The 27,293-nt window shown below is 37.2% G+C and overlaps 2 protein-coding genes across 14 annotated transcripts in view; both read left to right on the forward strand.

Annotated features, from left to right (window-relative positions):
- LOC126036218 (nuclear factor 1 B-type-like) overlaps window positions 1–2,882 on the forward strand; it is a 127,940-nt gene extending 125,058 nt beyond the window's left edge. Inside the window, exon 7 of the mRNA XM_049795747.1 lies at window positions 2,434–2,882. Coding sequence (XP_049651704.1) covers window positions 2,434–2,882 — 449 coding nt within the window. The remainder of the gene's footprint in view (window positions 1–2,433) is intronic.
- The window catches only part of NFIB (nuclear factor I B), a 281,489-nt gene that overhangs the window by 227,305 nt on the left and 26,891 nt on the right, over window positions 1–27,293 (forward strand). For all 13 annotated transcript variants that reach the window (XM_049794731.1, XM_049794723.1, XM_049794732.1 and 10 more), the window contains exons 7-8: window positions 13,242–13,373; window positions 15,858–16,042. In XM_049794731.1, the coding sequence (XP_049650688.1) occupies window positions 13,242–13,373; window positions 15,858–16,042 (317 nt within the window). The remainder of the gene's footprint in view (window positions 1–13,241; window positions 13,374–15,857; window positions 16,043–27,293) is intronic.

Here is a 27,293-nt window from a genome sequence, read left to right on the forward strand (position 1 = left end):
GCTTCTCTTTCACTCTGATGCAATTTTAACTTTTCTAAGGGAAACAAAGTCAGAAGTAGGGTTGATACTAAGATACAGCGTTATTGATTTCAGTTTCATTGTCTCTGTTTTGAACCTGACAGAGAAAAATCTCTAACTTCTTACCTGAAATAGATCTAGTTTCTTGATCTGCTACCTAAGTGTAATGTATTTTCATAGAAATAGAAATGACATAGATTTGAAAGATTTTTTTTTAATCATGAAATCTTTTCATATCTTTATTTAGCTACATTTTTAAAGTAGCAAAAATGAGATGACAGTGGTAGTTTTGAACTGGAGATAGTCACAACAAAACAATGATAGCCGAAACAGGTTGGAATAAAGTAGTTAGGAGTTAGTTTCATAGGTGTCTAAGGAGTATCTAATCTTTTTGATAGAATGGGACAAAGATTAACTGGTAACATAGAAATATACTGAGATTAAAAATGTGACAGATGAAAATGTGTAGTGGGATGGAACAGGTTAGATCAACCTTTTATTGCTATGAAAAACAAATACCATGTAGTTTAGTATGTAAGTAGACATCAGTAGAGGAGTGGTTCTATATGAGTGATTCTACTGTAATCCTCATAGTTTCTACAGCTTCTCTACTGTCCAAGCATGCATCATGAAGGCTAGGAACATTACTACCGAAGTACTTGTGGTTTAGCCAGGATGTGGCATTTGTGAAACTAAGAAAAAGAAATCCAGCCCAGCTACAATAAAATCTTCCTCATACCACACTCTACTCTCAGCTGTAAAACTCCAGACTGTCCTTTTGCTGTTATCTGTCTTCTTCCTGTTGTACTACCAAAATGTTTTGATAAGATTTCCAGATACTGTGTTTTATAGTGTATTTTAGGGGAGCTGGCTATTTGAAGATGTAATTCTGGGCAGAAATAAGTAAGCCTATCTGAAAAATGGGAACTTTAGATGGCATAAGGTTGGTCAATCCATGAAGGGTTATGAGCAGTGGCTTCATTATCCAATGCTCTAGTATTGTTATGCATGTTATTGTTCTGAAATAAAAATACAAAGCCCTCTAGTTAACCAAAATTAGTATTAAAAATAAATTCTTATTTGTATTATTGAAGTCAGATTATAAATCCTTATGGAATTAAAAAAAAAGCTTGTGAAGCCATGATACTGTCATGGAGGTCTACTTCATTGGCTTGCAAAATGTTGTGACTATTTTAAAAATATATGTAATGACAAGAGCATGTGTAATGTTCAAAAACAGATTAAAAGAAAAAATTACTTTGGATTTATAATGTTGGCTTTGAGTTTACACACATTCAGTCATTGTGGAAAGATTCTGTAGTTTGTGCCATTATTTTTGATGTGTTAAAATACTTAAAATATGATTCTATTTGCATGATTTTTTGAAACAGGTGTGAGGTCTTCCTGCAGAGCAAATAGACAGGTTTATAACTGCAAAGATTTCTCCCAAACCTTCTCTCTACCATTAGCCTTCCAAGTAACTAACCATCCTCCAAAAATCCCAGAGCCTAAGAAAGTGAAAAGTCATCTCTGAGAACGGTGTGTTACTTAGAAATAGAGCCCTAACATGACAATTAGGAGTTCAATTCCTGTGTCTGCTGTTAGATCTTGTGCAAGTTATTTGTTCTCTCTGTACCTCATTTTTTCCAGTTGAATGTCTTATTAACTTCGATAATGTCTGGATCATGTCTTACTTAACATTTCTACCAATTGGAAATACATCTAGATCTAAAAAGTAGTTTGCTGTAAGTCTCTTGCAGTCTTCCTTTTTCCAGGTTGCTATTATTGAATTCTTTACATGTTTCTATATTAAACAAAATTTTGAGTTCCTGCAGTAGTGTAGTAATACTTTGTGAAATAGATGGAAGTTGCTACGTGAGTAAATTTGCTGAGTGTTTTAGAAATTCTGAGGAGGATAAAATTTTGTACAGTAAAAAAAAAATAATAAAAAAAATCACCCTCCCCATTTGGAAGAGGAAGTTATTAAAAATATAACAAAACTAGCAACTAGTGCAGTGGATAAAAAGCACTTTGGATCTAATAGGCTAAGAACTGTTGGCGAACATCTCGATTTATTAACTGGTAAGTAAATCAGATACTTTTTCCTTAACTTATAAGGGAACAGGAGTATCAGAGGAACAAAGCACAGTGTGTGCACCTATGCTTTCCTTCTAAAAGTTAGCTTGACAAAGTGCATTAACTTAATTGCAGACAATTTCATTATTTGTCCTTGAGATCTGTTTTACTATTATAGTGTTACAACACTGTGTATGTTGTAAATAAATAAAGCAGGGGTTAGCACCAATGCACGCTGGTCATGATAAAAGTGGAGAGATTCATGTGGATTTCTGTAGTAGTCAGGTGTCTGGAAATACTGAATGTCTATATACAATGAAGTGAATTTTAATTTTACAGTTTCTTCATCATGTTCACTCTCTTATACCTCACCCACCTCTACCAACAGTCAAGAGTCAAGATGCCAGCATACCATTAAAACTGAAACAGCTGGACCGCCTTCACCCGTTGATTGGCCAGCAGCTGTTGGACCCTCCACTTCTCAGGTCCCGACCCCCTTTGTTGGATACCCCTCTTCTGGACACTTGTCCCCTTTTGCTTTCTCCCCACACACCGGACACTCCTTCCCCATTGGGGTCCTTCCCAATGGGTCTTTCCTTCTTGGGCCTTCTTCTCATGGACCGTCAAAGATGGACGTTCTCATTTCCGAAGTGAGGGAACTAAAAGAGGAAGTAGTTAATGTGGTCCAGGAGTTGAGAACGGTAACAGATCATCTTGGCCTTTTGGTGGCTTGTGTTGGACAGAGTTCAGGATTTTTTCCAGCTCCTGGTGCTCCTTCTGAAGGTTAATGCTTTAGAAACTCATAATCTCCATCTAACAGATGAATTCATCTTGCAAAGGTTTACCTTGATGAATATCTGTTAAATGCATTTCTGTGTTTTTGACTCAGTCTGAGTTCTCAAAATCCTTGTATGTCAAAGCATGTTTTAAAGCAATTTATGTCTTGTTAGTAACTTCTGTTACATCTGCTTTTGTATTTTTTAATATTTCAAAATACTCTTTAATCAATGTATACACACACATACCTTTCATATATATATATATATATCTATATATCTGTCTCGCCATGCACACCTTATGGATCTATCAGGATTTTCTGTTTTAAACTAGTATGATGTGTGCACAGTAGTCAAATGCTGCTACTTGACAAGTTTTCATAACTTCATATTTGTAAAGTGATAGGTACTTTTCACCAAGCATAACTTTTCAAAGTGTATTTCCAGAGGAAATTCTTAGCCATGGCTTCTCTTAGTCTGTTGGCTGCTATGATGCTGAAAGTGACATCATGGTAACAAACAATGTCATTAGCAAGGAAGACTTGCCTGGGAGGCAGCAAGTTGGGTTCTCCTCTTTCTTCCTAGTTGCAGAACAAGACATTGGTAGTGTTCAGTGAAGGGTTATTATGTCTGCTCATTAAAAATCAGTAGTTCTGCCATGATAGTTAAAACAAATTTAAAAGCAATAGGGAATTGCTTTACTTTTGGTTTCCATAGTGGCAATTTTACAGGAAAAACTGCTGGTGTGTAAAATAAGTTAAACATTACTTTTGTAAAGATGAAAACTGCTTTCATCCTTAGAGCTTGAAAGGCACTAGGTATAGAAAAATAGGTGAAGAAGCTTTCAAATGCTTACCTAATTAAAAAAGGCAGAGAAAGAGAAAAAAAAATCATGAACAGAATAGCAAAAAAGTTATCTTAAGATGAGTGAAGTTGCTTGTATATCAAGAAAATACACATCCTCCGTTACAGGATGAGAATGATGTTAAGTTTGCACTCTCTCAAAAAATACAGCAATCTGTTTTTCTGCATTATAATAGCTTTAGGCCAATTTACAACTTGTCCATACGTATCTTCAAATATTCAGAGTAGCAGATGAGGAAGTTTCTACTCTGGGCAGAGCAGGGACCTGACTTTTCCTTCAGCCTATGTTCACTTGCATTTCTAAATGAATGAAGATTAATAAAATGTTTAAAAATACAGATAGAAAGACAAATACAGTAGGAGATACAGTAGGAAGCATACAAAAAGTTTTGCTTTTTTGCGTTCCTGGAAATGGCTGTTATTTGCTCAATAAAGTCACTGTAAAAAAATCTCATTATAGGTTCTTTGTCTTTTATTTTGACTAATATGTTGTGGCAAGGCCTATTACTTAATTGTTTCCGTGTGATTAGTGACTTGAATATGCTCAGGGCTAGCATATGCATCTCCCATGTACATCAGTGAAAGATGTAAGTGCAAAGGTATATGTTTCTTGTATGTATAGCACTTATTCCGTGATGAACTTTATACTATGGCAACATCCTGTTACCTTGATGGTGACTCTAGACATCCTTTGCTTGAAATTAGTGAAAAATGCATGTCTTAATGCAAGATTTGGCCCAGGAGCTAGTATCTGTAATTGTTTTATTCCAATGTTGCTGAATAAGAGATTTCATTAGCATTTTTGAAACTGATCAGCTCCTATTAGAAATTGTAGGTTAAGTATTATTCTGTATGATCTAACGTACGTGGTGCAGAATATCTTCAGTTACCAAAAGAATGGGTATTTAATAGCTCATAAATCATAGGTGTTTGTGCTGACATTTTTTTCTAGTATGGTACATCCATGAGATGGAAAAAATTAATTTAGCACACTTATTTTAACTTTTTTTAGGCACCTCCCCTTTTTCTCTTCATTGATAGATTCTTTGTTTCTGTGCTGTATACATAGATACATTTGGAAAGGTTCTTAATTTCTCTTTTTTTACTGCTTTCATACAAACTGTATCAAACTTGATCAAAGTAGTATATTTCAGTGTGTTAAAGATTTTATCTCAGTTCAAAACCATTCTCCAGATGGATCTACAATTAAATTAATATAGCACACCTATTAAACCATCCTAAACTGTTACCAGTGTAGACTATAATAGTAATAAAAAGGAGATGCCATAACCTAAATGGTTCTAAATCAACAACTTCCTTACATTGTTTTATCTCAAATGCCTCTTTAATTTATTGCATTAGAAATTGGGAATACTTTTCTGGCTTTTTCAGTTAAGGTTAGAACATCGATTTCATTTTCTAGCTGAGTTCATTAGAGTCTGAGCATTAATGAGAAGTTATAGCTGTGCATTTTTCCTTGGAGTTTGGATGACTTTCTGTAAGATAATTTAATACATGACTAAAATGTACACTAAAGTCTTTATAATTTGTTTGGCTTTTTAATTAGATTTTCCCACAGTCTCCCATAATGCTCTTCTATCACAGCTATCCTAACAATGATTCATAGATGATGAAAAGGCCCAGTCCATTTCTGAAGTGTAAAGTTAAATAAAAAAGTAGTCAACTACCAGAAGTACGCTGTAACTGCTTAAGGGTTATTTATGGCAGTGCAGAAGAGTACTTGGAGCCTCATGTGAGTTCGTTACTGACAGTATATAAATTTGTTATAGTACATTCTTTTTGGCAACAACATTGTATTTTTGGTTTTGTGCTTTTTATTTCCAAAGTCAGCCTCATTACTTGCAGTACCTGCTCCCTGTTTAACAGGTAGCCACATCACTGAGCTCTGAGGTACTCCTGGGTACCTCCCATAAGACACCTGACGGGCTGTGCTCGTACACAGGTGGTTGGATAAACTGAGTCTGAAGCTGTGGGAAGAAGTGAGGCAGGAGAGGCTGCAGAGGTGAAGTCTGGCTGTCTGCTGCCGGCCCCCATGGGTCACTGCAGAGCTGGTGGAGACATTCTCACCTCCCTGCAACAGCAACACCCCAGTTTCCCATGGCCTCCATGGTGGCACCTCTTTCTTGGGGGTCTCATAGCTGGACAGTGCTTCTGGTATGAGGCATGTAGGGTGAGGAAGGCTGGCCAGCTTTATAACACCAGATCAATGCATGGGAAAAAAAAGGTATTTTTCTCTACAAGAAACAGGGCAGGTATGATAACACAGTCATGCTGATTATGAACCTTTCCTGTGAGGTTTACTGTCACTTTCTCATAAGGAGGGAAAGGTGGGTTTGAAGGATGAGAATGAAGAATTGCTGCCCACTGTTCTTGCAGGATAGCGTGCCATAGTTTCAGCCTAATCTTAGTGGGAATAGATCTAAATTTAAACAGGAATAATCTCTTCAGTATGGCAGTTAATTACTTACATGTCATATGACACTGTTAAACAACTGTTACAGGATTAGGTCTGTATGTCCCATCCTACTGTTAAACATTGCTTTGGGATGTGGATGTTTTTTATGTGTACATATTCAATATTAATGCTCTAAACTGACCATCGTATCTTTCCTCTTCTCCTGTTTTATAAAATGCCTTTTGTTAAAACTGAAAAATTAAAAAAAAAGAAAAAAAAAAAGTTGTTAATTTTAGGAAATGTGTATGCAGCTTTCCCAATTACCCTAACTTAAATAACCATGCACTAGAATTATACTTTTCAAAAGCTAGTGTATATAATTTTAACAGGAACTGTACTGAGTTGATTTGCCTTCTGTCCATAAATAGTAGGATAAACAGTAATGCAATGAAGAAATTTGATTGTCCAACTTTATACAGTTAGTCACACACACCAACACAAAGAGTCCTACAACTTGTTTGCATAGAGACACATCTAGGTTCCCCACCTTCCCATCTTCCCTACCCCCAGTATGCTGGGAGACATAAAAGCAGGTAGATAATAACCCTTCTGTCTTTTGTCCAACCCCCTTTCTGTTGAGGAAAAGAAAATCATCCCACAGAATGTTACTGTTGGCAATGGAGTACCGTATTCTGCAAGTTTGCGTGTGGGTAAGGATGAGAAGAATGACATCTTTACTCCATCTGAAGGGTTTCTGACTCTTATGTTTTAGTTGTCTGAAAGTTCTTGCGTCACTTTCTTCTCTTATGTACATTAATACTTATTGAGCAATGCAAAATAAAATAGTTTAATTTATTAGAAAAGATTAATAGAGAATGAACAAGGAAATAATTCAGTTGCTATTGTAAGAAATTTCCTTTTGTTTCCCACATTTACTCTTTTTTTGCTGTAGCTTTTCTGAATTGAAATATTGTTGTAGTGTTTTGCTTGCCAGTTTGCAGTACTGAAAATGGCATTGGAAGAAATTCTAGTCTAGTTCCTCTCCTTTGGTTTTTCACTACAAATCACAAAAGATAATACATTGAAGTGGTTTCTCTGTTGTGAAATGGCAAAACAGCACAACAGAGTGTTTGATTAGCCTTGGGCATGGTTCCTGATAGGAAAACCAGTGTCACAGTCTGATAGACTGGATTGTGCAATATCGAAGGTGTGGATGTGAAAATAACACTGGCGCTAAGTAGGCTGATTTGAAGATGAGAGGTTATCAAATCTTTGTACGCTGAAATATTCTATTCTAGTATAAAATTTTCATATGTAAAATGGTTTTCTACACTTGATGTAGAAGCAAAAATAAAACTGAGATCAGGTTTTCAAACGTGAAGAGAGCAGCTCTCTTGAAACCTTTAACGCTGACCGCTCCTCAAGTTCAGAACACTCTCAGCTGCCAAGCAACATGCACATATATCTTCATGTAAGACCTCACTGTTTCTCTCAAAAGCAAGTACAAAGGCCTTCACACTGAGAATTGCTATATATGTCTCAGAAAGTCATGAAACAGAACTGATCATGATTTGTTTGTTTGTTTGTTTGTTTTGTTTTGTTGATTTTCCACTCAGGAAAACATTGATTGTCAGAACTGAATTTTTCATGGAAATAAATCAATTTTTAGGAGGACTTCTCTCTGGTCTGACATAAAACTTACAGTGAGGGGGAATGAAACACCAATAAACCAGTGATTAAGGCACAGATTTGGATAATGGGAGGGCTAGATGCAAAGCCTGATCTCTGCCTGATACTGAACAGCAATTCTAGCAAGTCTTACTCTGTTCTAGGCATCAGGTATCTCAGACACCAAGCTGTTCACGCACATCTGTCTTTCTCTCCTAATTATTAACAAAAAATATGTCACCATTCCTTTTTTGTGAAGATAATTGAGTTAAAATGTTTTGATTTTCAGGATTCTTGGTTTCCATCCAGCCTCAGTGCCAAGTCTTTAGGATAGATATAACAAAGACTTTTCCTTACAAATGAGAGGTGGTTGTGCTTTAGAGTCACTCAGCTGTCAATATTAAGTGTTAGCTGCCTTATGAAGAACTACAGTTGAGAAATACAGAACACTTACAATGTTAAAGGAAATCAGTCTGAGCACATCTGAAAATTGGTGATGCTAGCTCTGCCTTGCAGAGTGGCCCTGCTCATTCTTCACATGCACAGGTGCAAACCAAAACTGATTCTCCTGAGCACAGAGGGATTTGTCATGATTCATCATACAGCTATCCAATGTGAATTTAAAATTTTACTTAAGTTTTCACACATGCTTCACACAAGCATACCTACCAGATGTGGTGAAGACGGTGGAGAGTGAGGCCTGGCTGGATGTGATGTATGTAGTGTATCCTGCCACCAGAAATTATCCCAGTTACTGCCTCTGTGAAAAGAGCGGTTAGTTTAAAACTGTAGCATGAAAGGATGCCTCTTATAGCTTGCCAGTAGTGCTATGGACTCCATAGATTTCCTTCTTTCACTATGGTTATGTATAAAGTAAGTTGAATGTTATTTTATCTTGCTTTCTCTGAAGGTGAACTAATGAGTTGTAAATGAATCTTTACAGATTGTTGTCTGCAGGAGTGTACCTTGTAAAGAAAGGCTTGTGAAACTAAGCAATAGAAAAGATATTAGTATGGAGAGTTAAAGAATAAACTGGATTAAAAGAGATTTAATATTTGTTAATGATTTCTTCTTACTCTGCTCATGAGCATGTCTCACGAGCAAGAAGGAGAAGCTGCCATGTTGTAGTGGTGAGCAAGAAAGCAGATCAGGTGTCCAGAAACAAGCAGGTGGATGTTTGAACTTGCCCTGGATCACTGCTTGATTCCAGCTGAATTCTCCCAACAGGTGGTTTGTTGAGTGGTGTGCCAAGGTGACATTCATCCAGGGAACTGCCTGGATGACAAGCTGCTTCAGACTGAGGAAGAATCTTTTCTTTGATGAGGAAACTGCCAAAACTCATGTCTCATTAGTGTTTCCTAAGGTTCTTTGGAAGTGAACAACAGTTTAATTAAGGGCTGATGTAAACACGTTTCTGCACACTTTCCCCGCAGCATTTTATCACATTAGAATTGATCAAAATTGTTGCCTTGGGCTGTCTTGAACAGCTATACATCTGGAGCACCATTTGTGCAAGCTGCTGATGAGCAGGCTACATACGCTATGCTTCACAGCAGCTCTTCTGCCTTCCTAGGTAGACAGATTTACCTTGTTGGGAGATGAGATGATCTAACTCTTTTTATTTGCATAAGGCCTTTTTTCTTTGATGTGATGCTTTAAAATGTATAACATGCCACCCCTTTGGGTGCATACATACTGTATCTCCACAGTAATATGTGAATATAGACAAGAGTGATTTGGAACAACACCAAGAATTTAAAAAAAAAAAAATCACAAAAAAAGCCTGTTTTTCACATTTGAAGAAAATTCTCAGCAGGACAGGACACAGTGTCTGATTAATGTTGACCTTCTGATAACTTTGTCCAAGTGCTTTTGGCATCTTTCTGCTTTTCATCTGTACTTAGCATTTTTTCCAATAGTCTAAAAATAAATCACACTTGAAACTGTTTTATTTTCATTCTCAAAGTAATAAGGATTGGAATCTCATTCCTGAAACTTTGACACAGACATAAGAGCAAGTGGCCTATTTTTGTGACCTCTGTTTGTCATTCGTTATGTAATTTTCAGTATATAACTAAGCTCTATGTAGCTACTACACTATATCTCATGATGTGGAAAAATAAGACATGTTTTAAGATCAGAAAAATATGTGTTTTCTATTATGTAGAAACTACTTGTAAAATCATATGAAGTCTCACTGTCACTTTAACTCATTCTGCTTTATTTAAAGGCACTGTTTCTTATACGCAAAATTAAAGACAGTGAAAAACTGCTTTGCTTTTTTTTTTTCCCACTTTTTTGTTTTTGTAACTGGTAACTCTCCAAAGAAATGTCACTTGTGTGTTTTCCTATTAAAGCTCTAATCCTCCACTCTTGATCAAGGAGGAGATGGCTGCAGCCTTACTTCCTAACCTATACAAACAGTTCCATCTACCCTGTCTGCTTCATCTGTTATTTGGCAGTGGCAGGAGTATGAATGCTGCGTTATGATGCGTCAGGCATACATGGGGAGAGCCACGGGGGCTGCAGGGAGGAAGGGGCTATCTGAATTACTTCTCAATGCAAAGTGCATTGTTTTAACAAAGAAGCTTCCGCCTGCACTTCAGCTATTATTCTTTGCAGTTGCCTATGCTATATATAATGAGTCTTCTTCTGAAAGTACTTCATGATGGTGTGCTGTGCAGTGTGTGTTAAAGTCTCTGTTTTGGTGGGTAAGAAGTATTTTTTATGGCAGGGCTGAATTTTCTCTTCCTGACTATGAGTTGCGATCACCTTGACGAGGAAACTGTCTTCTGTATGAGAAGTTCATTGCATTTGCTTTGTGATTTATGCTATTTTCTATGTGCTAACTACAGTTCTTACTTGTGTAAAGTAGGAGCAGGAATAAATTACACATTTTTTAAGCAAATGCTAGGGTTATTATAGTTACCAGTCTCCTTTTCAATAGATTCTTTTCAAATTAGTGATGCCACTGGGGGGTTAATGGGTACTCTGATTACATTGCACTTCATATAGCATACTTCTTCCGAGCAACTACAATATTTTGATTTTGAAAAACACAAAAACTTTTGCTTGTTTAATGAAGTAACAGTCACCAACCAAATTAAATCTCTGTTGCATTCCAGAAATTAGAGCTCTGACGCATGCAGACCTTCAGGAGCTAGGCAGCTCTTTCTTTCATGAATTCTTTTGTTAAATATGAGCTTTACATGAGGAAAAGATTTTCCACTTCCAGCCCATGCTCTCTTTTTCTCTTTGGGAGACTTAAGTGCAGTACTTTTAATCTGAAATAAAATGGAACTGTTTGTACATTCTCTCTTTTGTGAAAGCCTGTATGTGGTAGAGCCAACGGGATATTTGGTCACTGATAAGTTCTGTGACAACTACTGATGACCACAGCATTGTAGTAGAAGGGTGTGTCTACAAGCCATTAGGCACAGTTATCTTTTTTTTTCAGACTGTAACATTGCAGCATTTCTGCAGAGATAGAGGTCATGCATGCACAGAACCACAGTACAAAGACAATATCTGGTTAATTTTGTCCTGGGCTTTTATAAAACCCTACATCTGTTGTGGAGGTGTGAGAATTTTCATGCTCTGATGGAACTAGGGCCTTATGTGAAGAAGCTAGGGCTGTCATTTGAGCAGAAAATAAAACATAATGAAATATTTGAAAATCATTCCAGAGTTAATGTGTGTTCTTACCATGGTTTGCCTATGCAAAACTCAATTTAAAAAAAATCAGTCTTGCAATTTTAAAAATTATTTCTTAGCTTAGCATAATGTATTCAACAATACTGTAACCATTTGGCAACTTTGTCTTTCCTACCTGCTGATAGATTCAAAGAAATAAAATATTGCTCCATTTTCTTCCTCAACAACAAATTGTTTACCCAATTTTTACAAGACAGCTAGAGGTGCCTCTGCCAGCACTCAGTGTTTTTGATAACAACATAAAATTGCAACAGATCAGTATAATAAAAAGCGAACAGTAACCTTTGTCATATCTGTTAAAATGGAATGAGTGTTGAATTGCTTTGTTGTTAAGAAATTCCTCGCCCTTGCTGAATGTTTCACTGAATAAAATCTTTTCTTTGTGGCCTTCTTGTAGAGGTGAACCTTGCAGGGTATCTGGGAAATCAGCAGACTTAGCAGTCAGGATGAAAGAGGAGCGGGGGACTTGCATGGGGGATGGTGGAGGGGCACTGGCAGAATCTGCTCTGGGTCTTGTGCCAGTGCTGATGCAGGGCTTGACAGCGGGATGGGGCAGAGTGGACAAGTGGTCTTTCAGATTGATGGGTCCTGTGCTAAGTATGGCTTTTCAGGTGAAGACCCACACTTAAACTCTAGCCAGTTCAGAAAGCATTGGTCCAATTTTTGTCTCATTAAGGCACTCACATTTTGCAGGCCTGTCTTTGACCGCCAAGATGATTGTATGTCCCCCAGAATAGCACAATAGAGTGTTCCAATATTAAAAGTGCCAAAATAATTTTAAGGGCTAACGTGGTCCATGTAGGAAAGTCAGCTGCAATGTGGCCCCAGGCCAGTAAAGTACTTAAGAAATGATGTTTGCTTTAAACATGAGTTAGTCCCATTGATTTGAAATGGAACCCACTTATGATATTGATGTGTGTCCTATAAAAATATTATAATTACCTTTGAAATAATTTGGTGCAAAGTTCAATGAATGTTGTTTAACTAACTTAAACTTTCAGAAAGAATCCAGTATTTTTGCTTTATACAATATCAGTAACCCTGCATGGTAGAAATCATACATTTGTCCCTACTGGTGTGTTATCTTCATGTGGTAAACTCTAAAGAGACATTTTTCTTGTTAGGGAAAGTGGAGGGAAGAGGTGGGAAGGCCCTATTTGAGTGTCCTGGTTTTGTCTGGAAAATATGAGGTAGAGAAGTTAAAGTACCTTTTATTCTTAGGGAGGTTACATTGTTTCACTATGGTTTTGGGAAGGGTAAGGGATGGGTTTTGAAATAACAAAATAATAAATACCATAACCCAGCATGTGTATGGCAGTTACCCTACACACCTGAGTGTAGGTGTTCCATTAAAAAATGCAATAAAGATTATGTGGCTGTTGAAGGATCACATGATCTGGTGATGTTCTGGGGAACTGAGAAATGTCTAGGGAGATTCTGAAGATATACATTTCATCACTGTTTGTCTCATCTGGTATGAAGGGAATGTAGTTTCTGTTTTGCAGGATGAAGACCAGTTAGGGGATTATTATTCATTCTCAAGTTTGAAAGCAATAGTTTAAAATTAGTTTATTGGTCATAGGGGAGCTGCGTCACCAAACAATATTTATGCAAGAACAGTAAAAATAAATATCTTCAGTGTACAAAATGATGTGTCCTGAGACAGGCTTCTAAGCTAATGTCACTGTTCCATTGTTTTTCTATTACAGATATGTCTTCTCCTACAATGAAGAAACCTGAAAAGCCTTTGTTTAGTCCTACTTCTCCCCAGGATTCTTCACCAAGACTGAGCACTTTTCCCCAGCATCATCATCCAGGAATCCCAGGAGTTGCACACAGTGGTGAGGGTTATGGAGGAGGAAGAAAGACCTCCCTATTCATTTGGGCTGTTCTCCTTTCCTACAATCAGATTGTCATGTGTTTTTGCAGACTTTCTTAGAGACCTAATCACATTTATAATACTGATGAGAGTAGACGTGGAACAGGTTGGGGTATCCTTGCAGGAATGCTCATTAAATTCAGTTCAGGTAGTCTGGCTGATGCAGGGCACTGGAAAGGATTTAGGATTAACCAATGAATAAAATAAGCTGTAAACTGCATGAAGAAACCGAGGAGGAAAAATCATCTCTGTCTTTCCTCCTTTCACCTACATCCTTTGTTATTATTGTTGCTATGACTGTGTTGTATTTAAATATCAGAATATGTAGGATTCAATACACAAGAGAAGTCACAACCGTGTTCACTATGTGACACAATGAAATAAGTACCAGTTCTTCTTCTGAATACTCTGTCTAAAGAGGTAGAATGCTGATAAATATTTTTCAACACCTGTTTTCTGAAATCCATAGGAAATCCGTAATAAAACTTCACTTAAACTGTGAAGGAGACACTTGAAATGTGATGGTATGCATGTTATCTTGAGGGTTTATCAGGAATGACAGTGAAATTCCAGCATCATGGTCTGTTTAATTTTAGAGGTGAGAGTGACCCTGATTCTTCAGTTGAGAACATGGTCCTTGGAAGTCTCCCCTCTGCAGCTCATTACGTCTCCTTACAAACTGCATATAAAGGGATTCATTTCTTGAGCGAAGTTGGGTGACTAGAGGAGTAAAACAGATTTGAGGACTCTTTCTGCTTTTCTTTAACATGGAGTGCTGCTTTGAGAAGTTTCTGTTTTGTGATTTCTCCATGATTTCATGTTCCTTTCTTTCAATTCATGTGTAAGGATGATTTTCCCCTTAACATTCACTTACTTTGTATTATGAAAGTGAGCCTGGACTCACTCTGGTCTCTGTAAGGTTTCCATTATCAGCAAATACTCAAGCACATCGAGATGATGGATGAAATGGAAGGGGTAGATTTCTGCTCACTTGTGTTTGTTTTGCACAGCTCCCACATCAGAGCAGTAACTAATGTTTTTTGATTGAACTGAACTGATGGGGCTGTGACTAAAATGAGCCTGTCACAAAAGAAGCTTCCATAATTATATTTGGCCCTATACTTATGCATAGATCTTTACATTTCCTGTAGTGTATAATTTTTAGATATATGAAACTGAGTGACAGTCATAACCTAATTTGTGATGAGCTATTTACTTGCTAGGAAACCTGATTTCTATCTGTGTAGCCTGTTCTATTATGCCAGTGAGCAATGTTTTTGAGATTTGCAAGGTTTTGATTACCATGTACAGCAATTTTGGAACATCCTTACTGTTGTTTTTAATTGGGCAAACTATGACTTGGTCCTAGCTCAAAAATAGCAAGTCATTTAAAAATTAAGCTGAAAAAACCCAAAGATATGAGAGGTAGTCCAGAAAAGCAGTGTTCGTGTGCTTGTGCTGATACGGCGTAGAACCGTGAGCAGTTTATAAAATACCTTGCTTATACAGACCTGATTTTGTACCCTCCCTCTAATGAAAATGAAAACACTGTTGTCTTCTCTATTTCCATTGAACTCAGTAGCTCCTTTTTAATATGTTGCCAAGTAGGTGCACTCTAGATATGTAGTAAGGGTGGAAAGCAGGTTGTTGTGCATTGTGATAGAGGAACACTCTCCACTTGCAGCCGGACGACTGGGCAGCAGCAGGACATGCTGTACATTCCTTCCACTGTGAAAACATTGCTGGTTGTTTAGACATTACATATAGTCTATAGATAGAGAAGTGTGTGTTTGTAGGGGCTGGGAAGAAAAAGAATGCAAAGAAAAATATGTACAGGGTAGATATTTTTTGTTTGTCAGAGATATTTTTATTGGATGGGTTGGTTTCCCAGGCCCTGCAGTTGAATGTTCATTAGTATTTTCACAAAGGTCAGCTAATATTCATGGCATTATTGATGAGTAGTTACTAGCCCATCCCCACATGAGGCAAGTAGAGGGCAATGCAGTGAGGAATCACTAACTGGTTCTTAGGGATTGGTGACTTTGCTCTCCTCTGCTGGGCTGCTGTGGATAAAAGTGTAGGTTTTATTTATTGAGTAAAATATTTGTTTTGTTTATTTGGGCTCCAGATGGGAAAACTGTATAATTGAAATGTCATTTATGCCACAGAATGATTACTGCTTAAAGAAAAAGTGAAAAAGTATGATGGCATAACCTGCAAAACCAATCCAAGATACAGTATTTATGAATTTGAAACAGTAGCACTTTCCATTGCCTGGGATAATGTAAGGGGAGGACACGTAAGTTTTTCTGTAAAGATGCCATGAAGCAGGAGTGCAGTGTACTGATTTATAACTGACTTTTTATTTTTCTTGCTGTAACACAGAAGTGAAGAATTTTAGAAGACAAGATGCGAAGTAATTTTAATTTTATTTTATCTTCTCCAGTCATCTCAACTAGAACTCCACCTCCACCTTCACCATTGCCATTTCCAGCACAAGCTATTCTCCCTCCTGCCCCATCTAGCTACTTCTCTCATCCAACGATCAGATATCCTCCCCACCTGAATCCTCAGGATACTCTGAAGAATTATGTACCTTCTTACGACCCATCCAGCCCGCAGACTAGCCAGGTACTGTAAAACAATGTGAACCCTCCAAAAGAAATCCTTTGAGGAATGTATGTTTACTAGGGTGTCTAAACCAATATCTCACTAGTTCTGGTCTTAGAGCAAGGTGGGAGCTGTCATATAAGCAAGCCAGTGACTTTTCCTGTTCAGCGTGGTTGAATAAAGGGTGCAGGTTAGTCATATCCAGTCGCTGTTCCTCTGTCAAGCATAAGAAAAATACTTGTACCGAATGACCCAGCAGCACTAACAGGGCAGGTCCCAGTCCTGCACCTCTCCCACAGGCTGGGCACCTCTGTGGCCATGCAGGGCCACCGGAGATGAACCTCCTGCTGCAGGATTGAGCAAGAAGTGTGCTGATACATCCACATGCATGTATGCACATGCACAGACATACAAGTATATTTATAGACCAACAATGAATATAAACTCTGGCAAGGTAACGCTTGCCCTGTTTCATAGGCACCTGACATTTGTCTGCACAGATGCAAAGACATTACTGTAATGAGCACAGCACAGACCCACAAAATCGTTTTTCTTCCTTTTGTAGAGAACATGCAGTAACAGGTGAGTTCCTGGCTGCTACACTGATTCAGAATTGTGTCTGATATGGGAAATGAACATGGTTTTCATTAGTGAAGTAATTTGTGAAGGACTGTGTGCAAAACTGCTTTCCATGATAGCATCAGCACATAGCGTTAGCATGTGATCTGCACTGCAGGATAAACTGCAGTTGAGACTTGGTCTGACAATACTTGGAATATTTCCAGTGTCAATGTAATGTAATCTTTGCTGCCTAGGCTGTTTTTTATTTTTGATGCCTTGTCTGAAAGACTCCTGTGGAGTCCTGTACCTTGTGCTTTAGCACATTTTTTGGAAGAGCCTTGGGAATGTAAACTGAAGAGACCACAGTCAAGTGTTCCTGCTCCTAAGAGTTAGGGTCCTGTGGAAGGACTGTCTTATCAGGGATGAAGGGATTGCTGTGACAGTATTTTGGTTTGGGCTTTGTTTTGTTTTGGTTTTCACCAATAATGACAAGCCTTTCAGCGTGTGTTTCAGGCACAACTTGAGACTGAATCAAACTTTCTGTGCTGAATAACAGACACAGGCCCTCTGGGCTGTTCAGAAGGTCATTGTGGCTATTGTCCCCAGGGGATACTGCTTGCGTCCAGCTGCATGACTTTCTACATAGCTAAAAAAAAAAAGTGGGTCCATAAAATCAAAATTTACTTTGAAAGGAGAAGTCCTAACTATGAGATTTTTGTTGGTCACAATATTAATGCAAATTAAACAAAAAAGTGAAAATGAAGTATGTCAGCTTTAGAATACAAATTGCTATCTGTGCATGGATTAAAAGTCTTTCAGTCCCATATAGCATTTTTGCTGAGACTCAGCTGGGAGTGTTGCATGCAGGACCTGATTTTAATTTGTGTAAAATTTCCATGAATAACAAAGTCTAATTAAGACATCCATTAAAAATCCTTAACGTTAATTCAGTGCGGAAAATCTTAGAGTTTTGTTGGATTTTTTTTTTTTTTTAAACTGATGTCTTAATTAGGCCCTATTAAGGGAAAAATTATGCAAATTAAAATCAGGCCCTTTCTGTTATGCATTTCTTTAATTATTCTGTGCTTGTTTTACTTACATTTTGATTTCTTATATATATTAAAAGAGCAGATCAGGTGATAATCTCTGGATTGTTCAGTGTTCTGCTTTGGATCATTGCTGAAAAAATACAACTTCTAAATGAAGTATCTGACTTTCTTTAAGACAGTTGACAAATGCACTGTCTTGTGATTTTAACATTGGGGAGTATATTAATTGAGCAGAAGTGCTTTCAACTCTTTGCCCAACAAGAGTCTTACTCACTTCTCTTGTCTTACTCTCTTCCCTTATCTGTGGTTGAAAGATTAATCTTTAGACCTCAAAAGATAAAATTTTACTCTGCTGATTTTTTTCAGAGTAGTAGCAAACTGAAAACACATCCTATTCTTGTGTTGTGGCACCATAGGGAATAACAGGCTAAATTGGCCTCAATTTACTACTTTCATGACCTTTCATAACCTTTATATTAGGGTAACGTTCTTCATTTCATTTGATGTTTGATTAGTTCCTGAGAAGAGGCGATGGGGTTAAACAACACCAAGTATGGGATTCCAGGCATCTGCATCAGCTATTCTCTGCTATTTATTATCATTAATCACCATTATTAGTGGAATCTCTTTTAAATTTAATTCTTTAAAGTTCACCTCTGAGATATGCTATACATCAGGAGTTGCATGCCCAGTCAAATTATCTCTATATATCTATAGAACAGTTAAAGGATGGCTGTACAAAAAGTAAAACTGCAAGAATAATTTTTTGCTTAGTAAAAGAAGAAGCAGCCGTCTGTGAAGTTTCAGTGACAAAAGGGAATTGTTCTGATACAATGGCATGCTTTGAGCCAAACCAGTTTTTCTTTTCTAAATAAAACATGAATTTTTATTGAAACAAATTTAATTATTTTAAAATGCAAAACTGCATCTGTAGGAATACCACATCAAATTTAATTATACTTTCCCACCTCAAAACATACTCATTTGGATTTCAAACGGAGAACTATGATGATAGTTTTAATTTCAGCTTTAGAAATAGAAAGGATGGATACCCTGACAGCATTTACCTAAAATGAACTGTTCCTCCCGAACATCTTTCAGTAATATGCTAATTTAGATTGTTACGACAAGCAACTGAGATGCCTTGTACTCCCCACAGCAATTTTGAGATTAATTACATTACTGCTGCCCTGATTATAGTGAGACAGTCATGCTATTCAATGGAACACTTTAAGTAAAATTAGTTTAAAGATATAGAGCTCCCATAGGTTTCCACGGTGGGAAGCAGTGGACAATTTTCTTGACATAATGTTAAATACTCCAAATTATGTGTGATGAACAGTCAGGAAGTTCAAACAGGCCCTTTGGCTGCAGTGAAAAATGATTCAACAATGGATGAACCTCAACAAAAGAGAGCCGTGGCTGTCAGTTTCATGCATATCTGCTTTTTAGCCCCTGTTCAATCTGGAGAATAAATAAACAAACGTACTGAACAGAAAGGGATCTTGTTAGATATAGAGCTGGACTTGCCTCCAACTGGTAGTCTAAAAAGTTCCCAAGGTTTTGAGAACTGCTGTACTTTCCACTAATTAAGTAATTCTGCTGAGCCCTTTTTAGTATACTTATTTCATTGCTTTTTTTCTTAGCTTGGCACGCATGTTACTGGATGAGATTGTGTGTGTGTGTGTATGTAACTGTAGTACGATGGGGTGCTGATCTCTCCAGAGTTAAATTGATACTGGTCATTCATTGTAAGTTTCAGCAAAAAAGAATAGATTGGTATGCGTCTAATCCACCTACAGTGTTTATCCATCTACAATGTACTGATGTTTTCAAAGCTATCACAAATTTTGAACATGTATTTCCTTTTTGAATGATTCCAGATGGGTAAATCTTTTAATCTTCGAAGATATTACCTCCTCTGTGTGTAGGTACACGTGTGTGCATGCACACACACACAAAAATTTGCACACACTTGAAACACATGAATAATTGAGAGTGTATGAATCGATATATAATATCAAAATCAGACTTCCAGTGAGCCTGAACAAATCACTTGTGTGGCTGAAGTCAAAACCAAAAGCTCCAAACTTAATGCCCCATCAAGTTAAATGGACTAAGGTGTGCTGAATCACAGAAGAAGAGTCAGCAGTTTTAATGAAGGAAACAAAGGTAAAGCAAACAGTTAAGGTGAATGCTGCTGAAGAACATCCTGGCATCAGTGAGAAACTTTTTTTCTGACTGAACCAAGCAAACAGAAGTAGATAATCTTGCAAGCCCTTTGAGTTTGGATTATGAAGGGCACAGTTTACAGGTAATCTTAAATAAAATTTTGTGATATTTTTTATGAAATACACTGTTTTCAGTGGTATGGTAAAACTGCCTCCAATTTGGGAGAGTTAAGTATTGGACCCTTTTCTTCTTACAATAAATGGCTTACACTTGTTACATGCTACAGTCCAAGTGAACTGCTGTCCACATATTGACTAAAATTCCTGGGGCTGTTAAAATGTACTTCGTTGCAATATGGGCTAGTGTGCAGCTTTATCTTTTTAATGGTTTTATCTTTGAAGACAGAAATATCTGAACTGCTTGAGAAGAGCTGCTTCTGGAAGCTGGTGAGGCCACTTAATTTGCTCTCATAATTGATTGGGGTATTCAGGTTTTTGTTCAATGAAAGATAGGCACACTCTTCAGGAATGCCAGGCAGATGCTTTGTCATTCTTCAATACAATAACTGCAGTCATTTAGCAATGACGAGTGAATCTTGTGAGGCTCTGTTTAGGCTGGTCAAAGGGTTTCCTGTTGGTTCGTGGGAGAGTACTAGCAGAATACGCCAACACAAGCGATATGTGTCCATGCGGTTTCTTCAGTACAGCTAGCGCCTTTATTTGTTGTCATGTAATAGTTTTCAGCTTCTTGGACAAGTCTTTCCTTGTAATTTTTTAAGAAATTACTGAAGATTAAATATGGCAATGTGCAGGTTTTGATTGTAATTGGGAGGCAGAGAGAGTACTAGCTTAACTGTATCTACTGACAAGGCATTTAAAGATTTAATTGCAGTTGTAAATGATTGGTTTGTATTTAGTTTGCTCATTTTTAGTTTATTAAATGCACAGTTATAAGTCTCCAGAGTGCACGAAATACCATTTAACCCAAAGATATCTTTTGAACATTTATCTACAAAGAGATTTCCTTTCCCATGTTATGTAATACAGACTTACCCTGTTGTTAAGGCAAATATACAGGGAAAGCTGGGTGGTTCCTTGTGTTCTACCTGTTGACAAATAATTCAGATTTTGTGACCTCACAGGTAAAATTGTGATTCAGGATAGAGGACGCTTTGTCTAGAATGTCTTACGATATCTGTGTCTGAACATGGGTTGCTGAAGCTCTGCAGTTGCTCTCAGTTTCAGCAGTGTTAGATCAAAAGGAAAATGTTTTCTCAAGTGGATAAGACTCAGAGCTTTATAAATCAAAGTCAGTGCCTTGATTTCTCTCAGAAAGTAGTACAGAAGTGATATTGCCAGCCAAGACTGGCAACAACTTGTTTTTTCTAAAGCTAATTCCTCAAGCAGACAGCTAGCTGTGTCACACCACCTGAAGTTTTTGTGTGGCATCTCTCAGTGAGGTCTGTGTAAGATGTGCTGTAGCAATGAGTTACTTGGGTTGTAAGGGTATGGAAGCTAGTGAGATTCATCCTCATGAAAATGGTAAGGGGCACTGTAAAAAGGCAAAGTACATTTCTTTTGCTACCACAGTGTCCAATATCAGAAAGGAAATCTGTATAGCCTTACTTCTTGTTAAACAAATGTTTTATGGAGCCCACCAGGTTCAGCTGGAGGAGGAACTGCCCTACAACACCTTTTACAGTCTCACTGGCAGTGCACTAATAATACCATTCCCTTATGTTTAGCAGAGACTCAAAGGCACTGCGTTATATTACTCAGATGATAAGTAATAACTTGAGGATATGTCTTCTGCACATTTGATGAAACTGCTTCCTGTACCATTGAGCTGTCTCTAGTGGGAGACTAACATGCCCACTGGATGTTCACAGGTGACGTAGCATTAGGGTGCCCTAGGCAAAAGCTCTACTGAGGTAAAAGGTTGGGTCTGTGTCATATAACAACAATAACAACAACAACAACAACAACAAAAGGGAGAGTTTGAAAAACAGAAGATACTTCTTCCAGTTTCTTTTACTTGTAGATTTTCTGAAGCATCTATCACCCTCTGTGGATATCACAGAGCACAATGGCATGGACTCAAAGACAGAACTTATCAGCTATGATCTCCAGGTTCATAGATGTGTCTAGTAGACAACTGTTAAAACAAGATATTTGGTACATGAGCAGAGGACCAAAATGTGCAGAACTGGATCTTCTACAGCTTCATCAACAAATAATTCAATCAATGGTCTCAAAATTACACTGCCATAGGGTTTTGCAGTGTTGTTCTTTACCATAATATTTGTACTTTTCCATTTTAAGGGCCTGGAACTGTTGAGAAGAAAGGGGTGACAGATTGTTTACAAACACAATGAATGCAATTTGACTAAACTGCACTCAGTGATTGATCACTAGGGTAACTTTCTTGGGAAACAGAGTTTCTGTTGAAAAACCTGTGTTTTGAGATGCAAATATATTGTTCTCCAAGTATAGTGGTTAGCTGGAATAATGTAATTTTTATTAAGCCCTGAAATTTCTTTCTGAAATACCTAACACAGTATCATATGTAGCTGTACCTAAGACATGCACAGGATTAAGATGATTTCTGGCCTTTGTTGATTATTTCTTTGAAGATGCTTTGTATTTAAAATTCCAAGGAAAATTGGAATTATTTTATTTGGAATTTGGAATTATAATTACAGTTATTTTGTAAAAAAGATAATGTGCAAATCTAAATATAAAATATATTTTATCATTTAAGCCACTCAATAGTTTATGTCAATTGTTTAATAAGTATGTCAAATTTCTGTTATGTTTGGATATCTCTTCTGTAGATGTTAGTGTTGCCATTTCACTATGACATCAGAAAGATTTTTTTAATGGTGGAAGTAGTGAGCTATATGACAAAAGACTGTCCTAAAATATAACTGAAGACCTAAGGTTTAAATGTGCTGGTATTTGGGCAAATATGTGAACAGAAGTCTGAGAGGAGTTTAATTAGTTACTGATTATGTTAGTAAAATCCCAGCAGGAAAAACAGTTATAGTGAATCCTGATTTTAAGAAAGTCCATATTCATACCTGTTACAAGTTTTTGTTCAAACTTCATACCTAAGGATTAACTGAAAGTGTGCATGGTGCACAGAATCAGACATTAATAGTCTGACAATCTGAGTTATGTTACATCTATGACAGTGAATATAACTCATCTGTGGCTTTGGGCAAACAAATGGATTAATCTGTGGCAATTCAAGATGGTGTGAATTAAAAAGCTCGAAAATGTAAGACAGATCTGAAAATCGAATTAGCCTCCAATCCAACAATAGCAAAATGTATACCTGCATAAATTGGGGCTAAATTTGCCAGACCTTCAATGTGTTTGCTTCTTTCCCTCGCCCATTTTCAAATGCACAACTTGTTTATCTAACACAGCTGCTTCCGTGCAATTTGCTTGAGGTTTATGCCTCAGGCATCATCTCTCTGTTTGTGAATCCATCGCACAGACATATTGATGCCCTAGTTGATGGTAACAGTTGATTTTTAAATGTAAAGCATTTGACTGTAAGAATCTCTTCAGGGAAAACTCAAACTAGAAACTAGAACTTGTTTTAAATAAGGACAAAATGAATTAATATTAAATGATGTGTTATAAATATTTGCACTTGTAATTCAAGTGGATACTGTCTAAATAGATATGTAGTTTCAATGCTAAAATATCTTTTGACATAACTGCAAAAGTTGAGAACAGGTCACAGAATCTATTTCCAGCAGCCAGTTTTCAATAATATTATGAATTGTCTATTTCTGACCAGAAGGTTGCCTTCTTTGCACTGAGAACTTAAAGCAGGACAGAGAACTTGAGAGAGAGAGCGCCAGTGTTCTTGAGCTTGTACTGCTATCAGATACCATGGTCTGGAATTTAGACCTTTATTTCAAAAGCTTTTAGTTTTGTGCTCGCAAAGATAATCATAGAAGTGTGAATTGAGAGTAAACCAATGCAGCAATGTCACTGTCAATCTGAACATAGGCCTAAGCATTAACTCTGAGACAATTACCTGATCTGTTTAATTAGGACTACTTTATGATCTTAAGCTGCAAACTAATTATGATAATGTAAATATCACTTTTGTTAGCTGCTTCACTGTTGTTCACTGCATGCAAGAAAGACAAGTATGGTGGTTTCAGGAAGGTTTCTTATGAGTGACATTCATGTAATAGAATTTGGGAGAACGTGAGACTGATTTTCATAAACTCTGTTTTCAAATGTAGCACACCTAGGAAAACCACTAAGTTTTCAGAAAATTTTATGTTGTACCATTTCACATGACAAGCTGTGTCAAAGGGAGGACCTTAGTTCACATGTGAAAGACAGCTAGGATTGTTGAAGAAGAATTATATATGTAAAAGTCCTGGTAGGTATGTGCTTACCTACAGCTGAGGTTAGTTATAAATACAGGAAACTTTCAGTATGGGGGGAGAAGTTAGGGTCTTGGACAAGGTACACCAAGCTCTGTCTTGTGTGTACTTATCCCTTCTTGTGCTATCTTGTTTGCTAAGCAATAACACCTGAACAGTTATTGCAATATACGGTACTTGACATTACTGCAAAATTTTAAAAAAAATGTTATGTTATAAATGTGAAAACAACTTGAAAAAGGAAAAGAATAGATGTTAGAGGTTACAAAAATAAAAGCAGAATAAATTATAAAGTGCAGCCAGAAGATACATGGGGAAATGTGCCAATATGCAATAAAATTGTTGAGGCAGGTAACTAGGTTATAATTGCATTTGAAATCTCATGTGCAGAGTCTGAAAAGTTGGAACCATAAGAATTAAACTTATTGAAGTAATGAGTTTTCTCTTTTCTTAGTTTGGAGGTTTTATTTTTATATCTAGAAGTTGCAGACCTCAGTTTCATTGTATTGTGTCTGCATGCAGTTTTATACGCAGGACAGATATGGAACAATGCCTACCATTTAAGATGACATTAAAAAAAAGAAATAGAAATGTAGACACTTGGTGGGGAGGTCACAAACCACATTCACTAAAATCACTAGCAAATTCCCCATAGATTTCAACAAGGACTGGATTTCACCCTCGATTTGGATGAAGTGGAGGGATGTACTGCACTGCTGTTATGTATCACACAGGGAAAAACATGGTTTATATGAGAATGGGGTATAAGTATATTCTTTGTCTTATAACTCAGTTTGCTCCTTTCGACCATATGCACAAGGACTAAGCTGAAGCCTATGTGAGTCATTGCATTCCTGTTGACCTGGGATCACTAAGGAACAGTAGAAGGTGATACATTGCTGTAAATTGTCCTGGTCTCCAGCTGTGTCCTAATTAATTCGAGTCTGGCTTTGGAGACAGAGCTGCTTTTGGAAGCTGATGACACTGTCTGTTTTAATCCATAAACTCCATGGAATCTTCTTTCTTCATTTTTAGTAAAAGTTGGTCACTTAGATAAGGGATTCTCAGTTGGTTTTGTGATATGTTAGCACACCACATGAGCTAAGGCTCCTAAGGTCGCCCTGTGGTCACAGGTCAGTGACTCCATCTAGGAGCCACCAGACACAACTGGGAGGTGGTAGTCCCTCCAGCAGACTGTGGGGACAGCTGGTTGCCAGGGCAGGAGAGGGGGCTTGCCTCTGCAGCAGGATCCCCAGAAACATACTGAAAATCCAGTCCAACATAGCAAGCAGGTCTTACTGACAAGAATTTCAGTGTTTAGGGAAAAGTTTATCATAAGGCCCACCTTATATTTCCGATAGTTTTCCCCACAAATGCCTCAAACTGTGTCGTGGCTCCCTTAGCTATGACAGAGCCTGTTTTATTGCAACATCGAGATGTCTCGAGTTGAACTCTGTACAACTTGCAACTAGCGAGTAAGGGTACTTGCTTCTAAGTTTTGGAGCATCTTGGGTCATTTGTATGGGGAATTTATTTTAGGCAATTCTTAGAGATTTTCTGAATTTATGTTAGTTAAAATTTTCATTTTATTCTAAGGCAGGTGGAGTCAGATTTCTGAGTCGCCAAGACACTTGGTTTTAGAGGCAGGCAGGCCTTTAAAATAGAACCCACAAAATAAAATTCCTTAAACCACTGCTAAGATAGATCTCAAAGAAAGTGGGCTTATTGACACATACTTAATATATGACTTTGCTGTAATGTAAAGATGTAATTTATATTGTTGTGGAAAGACCTTTGTAATTACTGAGAGAGTTCCACACTTATGACCCATTGGTCATGTAAGTATGCAAGCAGATGCTCAGTAAACTTTGAGGACACATTATTCTATAGTAATTGTCTTGTATATATTCTGCCACATCTTATTTTAATTTCAATTACACATAATAAGGGAGATCTATCTAAATAGTTAAGTGAATAAAATTTAATGTCATGTGCCAGTTTTTTGGGGAAATTGTGTTATTTGTGAAAGTATTGTCATTCCTTTGAATCCGTGCTGCCTTCCTATTTTGAAGCTACTTTGACAGCTGACACTTATTCCTGTTACTAAACTCCTACTGGTAACTTCTCAGCTTGCACAACTACGAAAATGAATGAAAAAGTGGTAAATACCACCTAAATTGCAAGATTCTGGGATTCCATGGCCCTTCTATCCTCATCCCCACTCCAACACCCCCCCCCTCCCCAAACATACAGTTATGTTTAGCGGGTGACATTTTTTTTTCATTTAGAGGGGTAGTTTGTTGGCCACTTCTCATTAGTGTACATTTTTACTGTTATTTTTCATTGCAAGTCTTGTGATTTTAGAGAGGGAAATAGTCTGCTAGCCACCCAGTGTTCCTATGAATACAAGATTGGCCTTCATTTGCACTTGTATTTTCTAGTGTTTTCTTCTAGCTTAGTTTTAGATGCCCTAAAGAACAAGACTCTCCCTTGGGGGCATTTGCAATGTCTAGTAGATCATACTGCCAGGAAGTTTCTCCTGTTATTAATTTTAAATTTCCTCCTTCTCGATTTCATTCCATTACCCTGAGTTTATACTTCCTGTACTTTCCAAATAATTCCTTCCTCTTCTATGTGTTTATATTCTGCACATACTTGCAGTAATTGTCTCAGCGCAGTTATTATTTCATTACCATAGTCATGCTTACCTCTTTTAACCTTTCCTTGTGTCAGTTGAATCAGGTCCTTTATCAGTCCATTTTATACTCTGAGATATCTCAAATTTGACAGGATCATTCTAATAATAAGATTCCCAGTAGTTTTTGCTTTGTGTGGCTGTATTTTAAAATACCTATGATTCACAGAACACACAATCAGTTTAAGACAAAAGTTATCAGCCACTGTTGAAAAAAACTATTTACTACTTCCTTATTTTTACTGCAAGTTATTTACTGTTGGAATATTTACATGCAGAAAGTCTAAGCCATGTTTAAGCATTGGATAAACATATACATTTACCAGTGAACATTGCCAAATTCAGATGTGCCTATATGCAGACAGTAGCATATTACCTTGA

The sequence above is a fragment of the Accipiter gentilis genome, chromosome Z (assembly GCF_929443795.1).
Source record: "Accipiter gentilis chromosome Z, bAccGen1.1, whole genome shotgun sequence".
Taxonomy (NCBI): domain Eukaryota; kingdom Metazoa; phylum Chordata; class Aves; order Accipitriformes; family Accipitridae; genus Astur; species Astur gentilis.